Here is a 14,918-nt window from a genome sequence, read left to right on the forward strand (position 1 = left end):
TTGCCCCCCACCCTGGGGGGAAAGCATTCAGTTCTTCACAACTAAGTATGATGCTAGTTTTAGGTTTTTCATAGATGCCTTTCAAAAGATTGAGGAATTTCTCTCCTATTCCTCATTCGTTTTTATCATGAATTTTCAGTTATCTGTTTGCCATTTCACCTCTATAAGTTTTTGCTCATGTCTGATGCTAGGTGCATACACAATTATAGTGGTTATAACTTCCTGCTGGACTGACCCTTTATCATCATGAAACAATTCTCTGTTTCTAATAATATTTCTTGTCTTAGGGTCAGTTTTGCCAGGTGTTAATATAGCCATTACAACTCTCTTGTGATTACTGTTTACATTGTAAAGTTTTTAAAACCTTTTAGTTTCAAACTATGTGTCTTTGAATCAAAAGGTCTCTTGTGGAAAGCATATAGTTGGATTTTCCTTTTTAACATCCAGTTTGACAACCTCTGCATTTCGATGGGAATGTTTAGTCTTTTCACGTGTAATGTATATTGTCCATATGGCCGGCTACGTGGATGCCATTCTGCTATGTGTTCTGTCTCATGTCTTCCTTGTTCCCCTGTTCTCCTTTCACTGCTCTTTTGTGTTAATTTGTGTATGTGTGTGTACTATCTTAATCTTGAGGTTGATTCTTCTTCTCTCGGTTTGATTTTTGAACTGTATCTTGAGTTATTTTCTTAGTGGTTGTTGAGGGATTACAATATACATCTTTAGTTTATTACAATGTACTTCAGCTTCATATTGAAAACTTCTGGTAAATACAGAAACTTTACTACAATATAGCTCCATCTTCTTGCTCTTCCTTTTTGCTATTACTGTCATGTATATTTTATCAATATATATTTGAAGCCCGATAATACATGTTATGATTACTGGTTCAAACAATCTTAGATTTTTTTTTTTAAAAATTAGGAGAAGTAATACAAAGTATCATTTCAGCTATATACTCATATATACTTAACATAAAGTATATATTTAGTTATGTATTTATCATTCCGGAGATCTTCATCCTCTTTCCCAGACTGGATTTGGCACCTCAGCCTTGTAGCAAATGAGAGAGACCCAGAATCAGAAAATGCAGGAGCAACTTCAAAAAGGACAAACATGGAAACCTCCCCAAACTCCTGCCATCCATTCTCTGGGGCTAACAACAGTCTGCAGGCTCCGTGACTGCAGGGACGCCGCCTCCTGTCTGTCCTGCCTCCCTCCTCACATCAAAATGAGCTATGTCTATGAAAGCTCTTTGTAAACTTCAGATGCTATACAATTTTAAGATACCATTATTAATACTATCTAATTTGACCAAGAAACTCAGCTCAGGGAAGCTGACTTTCTCAGCTAGTTCGTGGCAGAACTGAACTTTAACCCAGATCCGCTGGGGCCGGGCCCAGTGCCCTTGCTTAATCAGATGAGCAGGCCATAATCATGCAAACTCGCAGAGACAGACTTTCACATAGCAGTTGGGTTTATCTGAGTGTTAGAGATGTTGAGTTGACTTTAAATAGAAAGCAATATTGAAATTAGCTTTCAATGACTAGTTCCAGGGAATCAACAGCACTTGCAGAAATTTTACAGGTAGAATTTTACACAGTGGCTTTCTCTGAGAGGGCCTTGGTGCCTCTCATAACTTTTTTTTTTTTTTTTTACAATTATTTCCTTCTTCTGTGAGGCTCAGTTACAAGGAAAGCCTCCCACCAGATTTTGCTGCAGGAAAATTGATTGCTCTAGTCTGAGATTTGGCAAGGGAGAAATCATGCTGAGTCAATGTGACTAAACATCTGGACACACCCAAGTTTCCACTGAACAGAATCATTTGAGGCAAACATGTTTAAATACCTAATCAAACCATTACTAACAGTACATGCTACACAGCCTTCTCATTTCTTTGTTAAGGCGGTAACAGCCTGCAAGAAATACTGCTCCCCAGCATGGTTGGAAAACTACAGCTAACTGGCTCAGGAAAGCAGGGCTGGGACAAAGGCAAGTCTCCCCAGAGATGAATGGGGTAGAGTCAGGGCTCACTGGGACTGAGGCTTCATGCTGACCTTTAGTTTTTAGAAAATCCTCCAATGTTTGGCTTACAAAGCTTAAGTCAACTCACATTACTGTTCACCTTTATTATAACTTTTTGCCTTGCCCTAATTCCCCAAATCCCAAATCAAAGCTTGGGCAGGAATTCTACAAAAACAGCCCTTCTGTGCAAACCTTCCAAGGCTGAATCCTTTGTTTGACTTACATAGGGAGTGTGGAAGTAACGTACTAGCTGGGGCAGATTTGAAAATCCCAGCTCTGCCACTCACTTGCTGTATAATTCTTGCAACTGAAGTCAAATGGCTTGTTGGCAGGCTAGGCAGAAAGAAAGCAATTTTGAAAAAACCCAGAGACCTTACGTTCTCAAGTGTAAGCATATGATGTGCGCACAAAAGATAAAAATTTAGGACAGTGCAGAGAACACACGTTTCTAAGGGAGAATATAAAAATCTCCACCTGACCAAAAGTAGAGTAACAAGAAAAGTCAGATGTAAAAGTAATGCATTAAATAAACATGTACAGCTCCACGGGACCTCCTGACACTCTGTACTGTCAGCCTTGTGAGAGCATGGCGCCTATGTGACCCTGGATGAGGCCAAGGTGTAGGGGACAATCCACTTTATAAAAACAGTTTCATTGAAACGTCCAGCAGAGTTCAGGAAGACGTGGACTAGAGTTGACCGACGAGTCCCAGAGAGAACACAGTGACCAGGAGGCCCCATCCCATGCCCGCTCTGTCACTTAGCTGTCTGGGAGCTGCGCGCACATACACGTCGGCTCCTAGTACTGCAGATGAACGGCGCTGCTCCCCTAGGACCCGGGACTTACCTCCAAGCCCACCAGCCACCTGGAGGGAATCACTCCGGCCAAGTCTCCGTTCTGGTCTCGCCCCATCATCAGGTTCTCCCTTTGAGGTCACTCGTCCCCGTCAGCAGACACATAAGCTGGACTATCTCCTTCCTTTAAAATAAAAACCTCTCCTTAACCCCACGTCCCCTCCCCTTCTCCCCTGCACTCTATTACTCACCCTTTCAACAGCCTCCCCCTCTGCTGTCTCCAGCACCTGCTCTGGTTAGGCTTTCCTTGGCCCCACTCATGATAAGCACTCCTCACCGATGACCCGCTAGAGAAGATGCGCTCCTGGTGCCTCCTGCACATGACGTGAGCTCCATCCCGGGATCACGCCTGCCACCGCCCACCCCTCACACAGCACCAGGAGAGCATGTAACCGGCTGAGTTTGGAAGAAGCCCCCAGGCACGGCCAGCCCGGCCCGCTGAGGGCCTCGCTGCCATCGGGGACATCTCAGCTCTCTCTGTACGTCAGCTCCTGAGAGCTGGCCCCACGACAGCTGCACTAACATCATGCAGAAGCTTTATTATGCAGGACCTGAGGCCCCGCCCTAGGCCTACTCAGCCAGAAGCCGCACTTGGTATGACCCCAGGTGAGTCTGGTGTACACTGAAGTCCAAGCCGCACTGCTCCCGGCTATCTGATTCCAAGGTTCAGTTTTAGGAAACCCATTTACCCACAGTTAACAGTGAAAAGGGTGATATTTTGACCTCCCATCTGCCTTATTCTTTTGTTTCTCAGTTGGCTCTGAAACTGGGAAAAACCGATGGTATTCACCGGCTCCTTCAAACTTCCCTGACCTCCCTGTTGCCAAAGCCTGTGGTCACTGCTCAGTTCTTATTTTAACTGGTCAGCTGCACTGGACAGTTATCACTTCCTCCATCTTCAAACACTTCCTTAACTCAGTTGCCAAACACCACTCTCTCTCCACTGGCCACTTCGTCAGTCTTTGCTGGTCGTCCTGTCCCCAGGACCGCCCTGCACCGCACAAGTCTGGGTTCCCACCAGCCACTCCCTCCCCAGATTCACCTCTTGCCTTTATCATCACCTTCTGTGACAACTCCCAAATGTGTCCCCAGCCTCTTCCTGAGTCCAACTAGGACATCCAACTGCCCCATCGGCTACACGTGCGGGTGGGTATCTCAGAGTGAACGTGACCCAAAACACATTCTTCATTCAGGAAGAGCCCTCCTCCCAGCCTTCTTCATTTTAGGAAATCCAGCGCCTGCTCTGTGCTCAGGCACCTGCCGGGACTTCCCTTTCTCCTTTCTCTCCGACTCTGCACGCAGCCCAGCAGCACACTGTTAGTGCTGACAGTAAACCGCGTCCTGAATCTGGCGGTTTCTCCCCCGATCTACTGCTCCCGCCTCAGTCCGAGCCTCCATCCCCTCCCGTGGGACCCTGGGCAGCATTTCCTGTTCTGTCTCTCTCCCTCCACTGGTCCCCCATCTCCACACACTAGGCAGGCTGTTTTCCAACCCACAATCAGAATGGTCTTTTAAAAACACAAATAAGATCATGTGATTTATTTCCTCAAAGTCTCCCCTTGGCTCCAATTTCACTCTAACGGAATCAGTTACCTAAGCCCGAACCACCACCTGGTCCCTGGCCACATTCTTTCTCCACACCGGCCTCCTTGCTGATCTGGGACCTACGCTGCGGCCTTGAGTACTCACTGTCTCTGCTTCCAGACCTCTTTGCCCAGGGTTCTGCGTGGCTGACCCGTTCTTTCATTCAGCTGTCCACTCAAATGTCACCTTCCACAAGAGGCCTTCCCTGACCGCATGATCTATGGAGATGCCTCCTTCCCGTCCGTTCTCATCTTTTATTCAGCTTTATTTTGCTCTGTAACATTACATATTTGTGTAACAAGCGTCTTCCCTCACTGGTCGGAGGGCCGCGGGTGCTGGCTCATTCTGTTCACTGCTGAAACACCAGCATCCAGACACACCCCACGGACTCGCAGGCATGTGGACACACACCCCACAGACACGCGGGCACGTGGACACGAATCACTGCTTTCTGCATGAATGTTACTTCTCCCTCCCTGCTTACATTTCTCCTCAAACACCAGGACAGTGGTCCCTGCTCATATGCTCTGCGCTGGTCATGCTCTGCTCTGTGTCTGTTAAACTGACACAGGGAAAATTTCAACCCCTCTATTACCCTCCCCACACCCCACCCGCCACCAAACGCCACCGCCACCACTACAGAATCATTGGTAGGCATATAAAGAGAGGCTTCAGGAGAAAAAAAACACAGATCTTCCACAAACCTTCCACCTAAAACAGCCACTTCCATACTCGGGAGGAAAGCACTTTCAAAGAAACAGCACCACATTAGTCATGCAATAGCTGCTGTTCTGACTTATCAGAAGGGAACATGTAGGTCACAGCATCGTGACATTTGTCTCAGAAAAGCAGTATCTCTGCAAGTCAGGAAAAATCTCTGTGCAAACGCCTTTCGGAGGGTGCAAGAATAAACGCACATCAAGAGCCTTCTGATGCACTGGTTGTACCTTTATTGTTTTTACCTCGTTCACTAACAGTTCCGTGATGCAGGTTACCATACACAGTTAGATGATGTCTGCATTGCACACCTAAGCTATACAGCAAAGAACCAGAATTAGTACAAATACAAGAACTATATTTACATTCTGTATACTCAAGCTCCAAACATCAGATAATATTTACATAATAAAACATGAAAATGAAAATCTGAAATTAATAATGTACATTGTTGCTAATGTGCTCAACTCCTTCACTGGGGAGAGATCAGTTTGCAAAGTCTTGGTTCAAAAAGGCCACTTATGCTTCACGGGTTTTGCTGTAGTGCACGAGGATGGTGACAAGAGACCTGAAATCTCAACAGACAATTTCTTTAGAGCCACAGAGTCTAAGACAGTTTGTGAGAAGGCTGATGGATTCCTCAGGTGAACTGGTGCCAGAATACGCAGCATGAAAAAAATTAACTCGAAGACATGAAAACGACACGTGACAGCCAGGGTTTGGCAAGAGACCAACCTCAGCTCGGACTTTCCATCTGAGCACAAGCCATGTGGCTGTGAGTTTTTAACATGAAATTTGTATCAACTCTAATTTCTTCCTTTGAATGGTTAGAGGCTTTCCTAAGATTTTATGGGGCTCAAATACCAGTTTCATAAATGGCCTTTTGAACAACAGCAGCAGATAATCTCTCAGCTGATATTTCCGTTTACTAAGGAAGCACAGATCATACATTCCTGCTACGCACAGTCAGGGTCTGGCCGCACACCTGGGTGGATCCTCACTGGCCGGTGGACAGCTGCAATGCACACGAGTTAGAGCCCTACTTCAAATACATTCAGCAAACCTTCTGAGAGCAGCAGCAAAATTAGTCTCTTCTTTTTAAAGAGCAGGTTAACAATCACATTTTAAAAAGGGAACCAAAAGGAAAAATGAAGGACCCAAGTCAAACAAGAAACGAACAAGCCCTGATACTGTCCTGGAGAACCCGAGTGGAGCCCAGACAAGGGGATGCCAAGTACCGATAGGTGCCTCACGCCAGGTCATCCTTGCTTTTCCAGTTCAATGTGCAATTAATTACAGCGGTATAAATATACAAATACCTACAAAATTAAATATCCCTGTAAATCAGATAGCAAGCAGCAGGCAACAAAGTCTTTGCTTTGATATATGTGCCAGGAGAAGTCATTTTATTTTTAGATACCAAAAGACCTTTCACAATGATTCAATTTATTCCTCCAGTGTAAAAGAGCTGAAAAATCCCATCAAAAATATGAGTAGTCATGTGAGTTCTATGTAGCTGAAGGGGAAAAAAAGCAGTGGTTTTTCAGTTGGGAAAAATAGTTCCCTCGCCTTCGCCATGTTATAAATACACATCGGGATTCAGGCGTCCACCCGGCCGCCAGCAGCAGCCTTGGCCGTGCGCCTGGCTTGTGCACGAGCTGGCTGGCCCTGCACAGCCTGGCCTGAGAGCTGACTGACCCCCAGGGCGGCGCAGCGACAAGGAAGGTGTCAGCACTGGTTTGGTGGCAGCTGTGAGGCCACGTTTTGCTTTGGCAGGAGACAGAATGATGGGGGAGGAGGGGAGGGGACTGTTACCTTTATGTGGCACTCATTTCTCCTTAATTGGCGTAAGAGTGTTCTTTCTTGCCCTTTATGGCTTGTTTAAATGAGTGCTTTAGGTTAAAACAAAACAAAACAAACCTCAAAAGGTGGTTTCCTTAAAGGTTCAAGTTCTTTCAACTTTCCTGCCATTATGCATTCAGCTAAAGCCTCATAAATAGTTCCTAACATAGATTCTCAGAGCTTCAAAGTGGAGACGGCCCTGTCTACAAAGGGAACATCAATCCTGAAACTGTTCCAGCTCCAATCTGAAAATGGGCACCCAGAGAAAGCGGTACCTACAGAGGCTGTCTGTACCTGCAGCCACAGCTGAGGCCCCGAGGTGGTGGGAAGCCCACCTGCCGGGACCCCTGCTTCCTCACAAGGCCTTCTCACCTGGGGATGTTACAAACAGTCCAGCTGGGCCTGTGCTAGTATCTGACACCTTCTCCAAAGCAAAGACTTTCCAAGCCAGTTTTGTTTGAGTTAGAAGGAAAAACAGAAGTCATCTCAGCGTATCACAGGTTTTACTCTCCCACCACCACCACTGTCCCCACCTCCTGGTGCCACAGACATGGATCCTCCGATCAGACTTTGTAACAGCAGCAGCATCCATGATTTAATTCTGAAAGTAACCTTCAAATCTCATCTTCATGTCCCTGAAATTAGATTTAATGTCAGCCCAGGAAGCCGTCTCTAAGCACTGACAGACCCTGGATTTGAGTATACACCCGAAGGGCACATTGTGTCCATCAGACAAGAAACCTCTAACTACATTAAAAGTCTCATATACCACTTAGGAAACAAATAACATTATAGTTAGTGACCTATGTTTTAAGGAGAGGAAGAAAGTTAAAAAAAAAATCTACTATAGAGTTTTAATTGATAATTGATCATTTTTTAGGCAAGGTCACAGCCTTTGATTTCTATCCTTTCTTTTGTTAAGCTCTTTGTGACTCACTTTTCCTCCTCTTTGCAAGGCAGTTATGATGAACGAAGCTGGGAGCGAGCCCAGCCAGGAAGTCAGAAGCAAGGGGCTGGGTGATTACGAGCCTGCCCAGCCACCATTCCGTACAGTGCACAGGCCCTTCCCCTTCGCTGCCCGAGAGTCAGCAGCCTGGAGGCTGAGGACCCCAGGTCCCACCCAAGTGGGAGCAAGCAGATACTCTCCTGAAAGCCTGAGGGACGGGCAGACAGAGGTGTGGGCAAGGGAGGTGAAGGACACAGTACAGAATAACCCCAAGTCAACTGGCGAAGCAACGGAAGTAACGGGAGGCCATCTTCCCCACGTCCCTCCCATAAACTCCTTGCAGCTGAAAGAGGAAGACGTCCTCCAAGATGGCCCTGGGAGCAGACCCTGCTCTGCCAGAGGAGGAGACCGTCAGCAGTGAGCCGCCACCCTTCTCCTCTGGCTTTTTTCCAGACGGAGACAACCAAGGAGCAGGATGCAAGCAGCTAGGCCTGGGGCCAGGGCTCAGGTGGACCCTCTTCTCGGCCCCCAGGTAGGGGTCCTTTTCTTTTTAGTGATGGGAGGACATCGGTTATAATCCTGGGACCCAGGAAGCAATGCCCATCATGTCTGCTTATTTATGAATACAGGGAGACAAGCATCATTCAGAGTATTTTCAATTTGACAAGGGTCATTGAACATGACCACTGGATTTCGAGGGAGACTTCCAAGTTCAAACGTAAGAGCTACATGTCTTTGATTAGCGGAGTGACGACAATCATAACGTCACTACCTGGCATTATCATAATTATGATGATGACAGAGGCCATCAAATTCATCACCAGAAACTGAAACACGCCCTCCTTGTGTATGACATCGCGGCACTAATTCCAACTGTACCGCCATAACTACTCATGCCAAGAACAGGACTGAGAAACTGAGAGGAGAGGCTCCCTCCCGGTGGAGTCAGAGGAGCCCTGCTGTGACAACGACAAGTGTCCCACTGGCCGCCCACCTCCACAGCCCACTGCCAAGTCCACGGTCCTCTGAAATCCACTGGCAGTGTCCTCGGCTCTTCCCTTCTTACAGGGTCAACAGCAGCCACTGTCCCACACCTGCTAAAGAGTCCTCTCTTCCACTAAATGAAAATTACATGGCTATGTTCTAAATAAGTCCCAGTTTCAGAGAACATAACCTGTCCCATTTCTAAACTCACTACAACCTTTTCCCTGAATGGAAAATGCAGGGATTAGCAATGGCAAAAAGAGACAGAAGGGGGAAAGGTTAACTCTTTTTCCTCTTAGGTTCTAAAAAGACCAGATGTCTCCTCCTTTAGTCTCGAAGCTACCCAAGAAAAATTAAAATTATGTCACAAATAGAAAAGAGAAATAAATATTATGTTGTCTTAAAAAACAGACAGAGATCTCCAAAGACAGCAGTACAGACATCAGAGTGGTCGCAGTAGGGACCTATCATACAAAACAAGCCAAAACACACCAAAAAGTAATTTGTAGATTCACTGGATCCCCTCTGGGTTTCTGGTTTTTGTTTGTTTTCCCCTTTTGTTAGGCCACATGCTCCTAATGAGATTCTCAGCACAGGAAAAAGAAAAGAGTACAGAGCAACGGGGATGGGGAACAGGAGTGCTAGAAAGAGTGCTGGACAAGAGGGACAAGGAGTTAAGCCACAGGATCACACACAAGAGTCACCGTCAAAAATCACAAAGAGAAATGAGAGGTAACACTTCCTTTATCTCTCGAAGGTGATGAGGGCGCTCGGCAGAGTCACTTAGTACTTGGCTTGGCTCGGGCATCTGCGGGAGAGTTTCGACCTGTGGGTGACAAAGGGATTAGAGAATTAGGCAGATGGCAGGATCAGAGAACTGGGTCTATATAGTCTCGCCCTCGCAGGTCTTCTTCCTCTGTGGTTCCCTCCTTGAATGCCCTCCCATCCTGCACTGCGGGCCCAGGTCTCCAGGCTCCTGAACAAACAGGGCAGCCTGCAGTCCTCCTCACCCTGGGGACCCGGGGACACAAGTCCCTAACAGGATCTGAGGCTGGATCACAGGGCTGAATACTGGGAAACCATGAAGGCTCTCAGTCTTCCCTTTCTTCAGTCCCACCAGCAGCAGACCCCTTAAGAACAAAAAGTCAAAGCAGGAGATAAATTGGGTGCAAATTGACCAGAGTCTCCTTGGCCCTTCAGGACACCAGGAGACACCTTATGAGAAGCTGAGGCCCCATCACCACCTTACAACCACACTTGGACTCCTGTCCCTCCTCTATTTTAAACTTGTTTGGAACAAGACTTCCTTTCCTAAGTATGGTGCTGTCCCTGGGACCAAAAACCACGAAGAGGAAGGAAACACAGGAACAACTTCTTACCGAATTGTGCCAGCAAGGAGCGGGTTAAAGGCATATAACCAGTCACTCATGTCTTTGTCATTGAGAGCCTGCAAAAGGACCCCGCGGTGCTTTGTGCATACAGCAAAGGTGTTCAGCGTCTGGAGGAAACACAGGAAGATGAGAAAGTCACTACGCGCACTGAACAATGGGGACCACCTGCCATCTTCAGGAGGCTCACAGCACTTTAGACCAAAGGTTCAGAGACAGCAAATAGAAAAGAGTTTCTGCACCACACAGCAGAGTCCAGAACACAAAAGGGAAGACCATGTATGGCAATGAAAAGCAACAGGGGGCAGGACTGACCTTCACCATGGCCTGCTGGTCCTCGCTGTATTCCACCTGAGCTGTGGACAGGTTAATGATGCCACGCTCCACTGGGTCTTTGTCACTGTTATAGATGAAGACATAAGGGCGACGGACCACGACAAAATGTTTAGCCCAGTTGCTGGAGAGTGGCTCCTTGAAATGCAGATATCCTTTCTTAGAGACCACTGAGCTAAAAAAAGCACAGCACAAGAGAGGTTAGTTGCTCACAAAGATAAAGTAATCATGAGCTGAGGGTGAAGGCCAAGACCCTAGGATGAACAAAACAGGCAAATGATCCATTTGGCCTAGAATCCGATCTGCCAAAGTAACGCCGCGAAAGACCCAAAGCCCCCCCCTCCACATGCTGTGCCGGGGTGGCGATGGTACACCCGGAGCAGAAACCCGATTCCATCTGCATTAGGTGGCAACACAGAGCCCACACGGAAGAGCCGGAAGTAAGCTCTTGTTAATCTGCCTTGTCACAGCCGGCATCCCTGGTCAATACGGTACTCACCCTGGCCTGATTTCTTCAATATCTGGAACAAGATTGAGAAATTCATTTTTTCCTGCTCGGGCCAAATAGGGTGTTTCCACAGTTGGGACAATCTGAAACTGTTCAAATTCTGGGCAGGGACTAGAGGCTCGGGAATTGGCTTCAGGAGTCCTTGAAAAGAGAGAGGTGAGGAAGAAAGGGGTAGTGCAAGCTTCAGTAAGGTCAGTGCACAACCACCTCACCAGGAGGAACAGCGCTTCTCCCCGAACACCTTGCAAACATCAGTTTCAGAGAGCGTGGCTCAGAAGACAAAGCTGGCGTCAGAAAGGTAATTCCAAATTCAACTGGTGTCATCCCTCGGAAGTTACAAAAGGAAACTGATCACTGATGACTGCCAAGTCACTCAGTCTGCCCTCCTATTCTGAAGCCCTATGAACAGAAGTGTCTGGAATATGAACTCCATTCCCTCACATGTTTCTACTTAGTCCCAAGGCCACACCCAGGGCAGTGGTTCTCAAAGTGTGGTCCCTGAGCAGCAGCAACAACTTCACCTGAAAATTTGTTAGAAATTCTAATTCTCAGGCTCCAACCCAGACCCACAGAATCAGAAACTCAGGATGGGGTTCAGCCATACAGGATCTATTAATAAGCCTCCCAGGTGATGCTCATGCCTCTGAAGTGTGAGTGAGGACCACCGCCTGAGGAGTGGGCAGAGCAGGCCAGCAATGCGAGGAACCTGGGTTCCTAAATGACCGCGTGAGCACAGCTGCAGCACCAACCTGGACCAGCCCGAACTGCTGTGTGAGGAGGGATCCCTACGCTCTGTACTGTTATCTTTGTAGAGCAGCTTAGTCGAATTAAATGTACTTCAGTCGCCCGGCTAGCTCAGTTGGTAGAGCATGAGACTCTTAAATGTACTTCATTAATTCTCAAAAGCCATTTTTCTCATACTTCACTGTTTCTTGAGTTGGGAATGCATCTTCTAATTGATGGCATGTCACATTTTAGTTGGCACTACTTTTTCTTTCTTAGTGGCACATAAAATAATGTCTTAGAGTTGATGGCATCCCAAATCTAATTAAATTACCTGTTTGTGCTCTTTTCTCTGGCCCACTGTGTCAGTGTTGGTAGAGGAAGACAGACCGCTGGGTGATAGCCAGATGGGTTCTGACAGGTGAGCAGAGTGAATGGACACAGGCAAGGGAGGTTGGTGGTGCAGTGCAAAGCAGTGGTTACAATGGAATCTAGACTTTGCCTCTATTATTCTTACTTGTGTATTTTGTTGAGTCATTAAAATATTTTTTCCAAAATAATTCCAAAATATTTTTCCCAAAATGGGGCTTCCTGTGCCTGATGCAACTGGGGAGACATCAGGGTTGTGAATGGATGAGTAAACCAAGCAGGAAGGGATTAAGAAGAGGAGTCTATGATGTGATGCAGAAAGTAAAGTGTGATGTTAAAAGACGTCAGCAGCATCTTCCAGTCACTGTGATATCCAGAAAAGGTTCCCACGTATCTCCAAACGCTGCCGGGGGGACCGTGCTGCCCTCAGCTGAGAACCACTGAGCTACAGGAAGGTTGGCATTTTCCTTGGTTTATAAAAGATTAGCTTCTTCTCTCAGTGAAACCTGGGTACTTACTTCTGATCCAAAGAGTTGCTCCTAGCGTCTACCAGAGAGGGGCAGGTGGAGGAGGGAGTGAGGGTAGCGCTGCTAAAACTGGACACAGAGGGATCCCGTCCAATCGGAGAGATGTCAGACAACTGCAAGAAAACAGGACACGGCAAGGGAGATTCAGATGAACAAAACTGTCTCTGCAGGGAACAAGTTTTGACAGCCAGTGACTCCCTTCCACAAATCTTCTGTTTCAGGTCATTCAAGAAAAAGTCTTACAAACATTTGATGGCTTGAGTGTCACAATAGGAATCAAGATGTTTACAAAAGAGGCAAGGCTAGCTTTACATTTATACAATATATTTATATTTTACATTGCTACTGCCTCTTGCATTAATTAAATGACCCTATCTACACGTGCCAAGCACTTATAACAACAGGCACTGTTCTAAGAACACAGCAGAGGCCCTGGCCTCCCAGAGCTTACATCCTAAGTGGAGAAGGCAGACAATAAACCAATCCACACTTTAAGGAGTGTCAGGCAGGGATCAGTGTTTCAGCAAAAAATAAAGCAGGAAAGAGATTAAAAAGTCTGAGAGAGCTGCTGGCTTGACAGTATGGTGGTTAAGGAAGTTTGCCCCAGAGAGGCAACATTTGAGCCGAAAAATGAAATAGATAAGGAAGTCAATCACGGGAGTATCTGGAAGAAGATCATTCCAAGCAAAAGAACAGCCAGTGCTCACAACCCGGAAATGAACTTGGAGTGTCTAGGGGATAGCAAGGAAGGTGAAGACGATTAGAACAGAAAGCATGATACAGAAGTTCTTTAAAGTGCTCACCTCACTCTTAATCAAAGGCAACAAAATTCTATGCCACTAAGAATCTCAGCACTTCTTGTGCCCTGTCATGTAAAACAATATATCCCTCCCTACAGAATATTCTTCTCCAAGGGATTCAGAGAAAAGCCAAATGTTTCCCATCTGATAATCACTCTAAGAGACACACAAGAATACTTTTATCTTCAGAAGTCAGAGTTCTGCAAACAGAGTTTGCAAATTAAACAAATGCAAGATCAGATACGTCCTACAACCTCAAATACAATGCTATGCCTGTCTGAAGCCCCCAGAAAGCAGCATAACCTGAGGACAGGAAACGTGAGCTGCTCACCTTACAGTCACTGATGCTGCCGTGCACCTGGCTGAATTCTCGGTTGAAAGTGTGGGTGAGAAGTTGCAGGCACTAGGGAAGAAAAAGGGAAGTGTAAGAGTTAATGGTTAAACACAGCCCTGGATTAAAGCAGTGTGGGAAAATAACATGCTAAGACCCAGAGTGAAGCTCAGATGCTGTTCAAATCATCCAAGCATATAGCAAGGGAAGCCTGGTACATGCCTAATAAAGACGACAAAATAAGTGGATAAAAAGCCATTCTTGAGGCTACAAAAGTGAATTATTGCGACCACAGTTTAGAAGTGCTTCAGAATGCAATAACTTCCTTTTCATCCTCCATTTACCCTGGCACTAAAAGACAGGAAGATTTTTGGGTGGACATAAGTTCCTGAATCAACAAGAAGGCATTTGATTATTAAAACAACAAACCCAAAATCCCTCGTTTCTGTACTCCACTGTCAGCCAGCTGCCCAGACGCCACATGCCCAGAAGTCACCTTCAGCAGCTGCCTGGCCCTCTCCTGCCATATCTGGGCATGAAGGTGCCAGTTCCACCTTCCAAACATCTCTTCCACGATTCCTCTCCATCCCACATCCTGCCACAGTTAAAGAACTACCGTCTCTCGTCGGGGTTACTGAAATAAAGAACTCTTCCTGCCTCCAGTCTATCGCTTCACCACAAATCCACCCTCTTTACTGCTGTCGGAAAAATCTCCCTAAAACACAAATACCTATTTGAGATACTTCCGCATCACTCCCAGGACTGAACACTTCAGTCCAGTACACAGACTCCTCATGATCTGGCTCTGGCCCATCTCTGTCCCTCTCCTGCATGAATTCCCCAACGCTGATCATGCTGGACATGGCTGGCTCTCTCCTGCACAACCCTCCAAGTTCAGGTCACGAGTGCTCTCCTGTGGAGGCCTCTCCTCGGACTCCCACAGCATTCTAGACCACACCTCTATTATCAGCTTGTCACCTACCGCCT

At 46.6% G+C, this 14,918-nt stretch overlaps 1 protein-coding gene across 13 annotated transcripts in view; it reads right to left on the reverse strand.

Annotated features, from left to right (window-relative positions):
* Window positions 1-959: 959 nt before the first annotated feature.
* KIF1B (kinesin family member 1B) overlaps window positions 960-14,918 on the reverse strand; it is a 139,750-nt gene continuing 125,791 nt past the window's right edge. For 11 of the 13 annotated variants that reach the window (XM_064494066.1, XM_064494068.1, XM_064494067.1 and 8 more), the window contains 6 exons: window positions 13,932-14,003; window positions 12,792-12,913; window positions 11,173-11,322; window positions 10,656-10,848; window positions 10,332-10,450; window positions 5,391-9,778 (listed from right to left, as the gene is read on the reverse strand). In XM_064494066.1, the coding sequence (XP_064350136.1) occupies window positions 9,736-9,778; window positions 10,332-10,450; window positions 10,656-10,848; window positions 11,173-11,322; window positions 12,792-12,913; window positions 13,932-14,003 (699 nt within the window). In that variant the 3' untranslated portion in view covers window positions 5,391-9,735. Of the gene's footprint in view, window positions 1,054-2,124; window positions 2,359-2,871; window positions 3,004-5,390; window positions 9,779-10,331; window positions 10,451-10,655; window positions 10,849-11,172; window positions 11,323-12,791; window positions 12,914-13,931; window positions 14,004-14,918 lie in introns of those variants that run through there. The other 2 variants (XR_010383980.1, XR_010383979.1) reach the window with 2 other exon arrangements.

Source organism: Camelus dromedarius, chromosome 14 (assembly GCF_036321535.1).
Source record: "Camelus dromedarius isolate mCamDro1 chromosome 14, mCamDro1.pat, whole genome shotgun sequence".
In the NCBI taxonomy this organism is placed as follows: Eukaryota; Metazoa; Chordata; class Mammalia; order Artiodactyla; family Camelidae; genus Camelus; species Camelus dromedarius.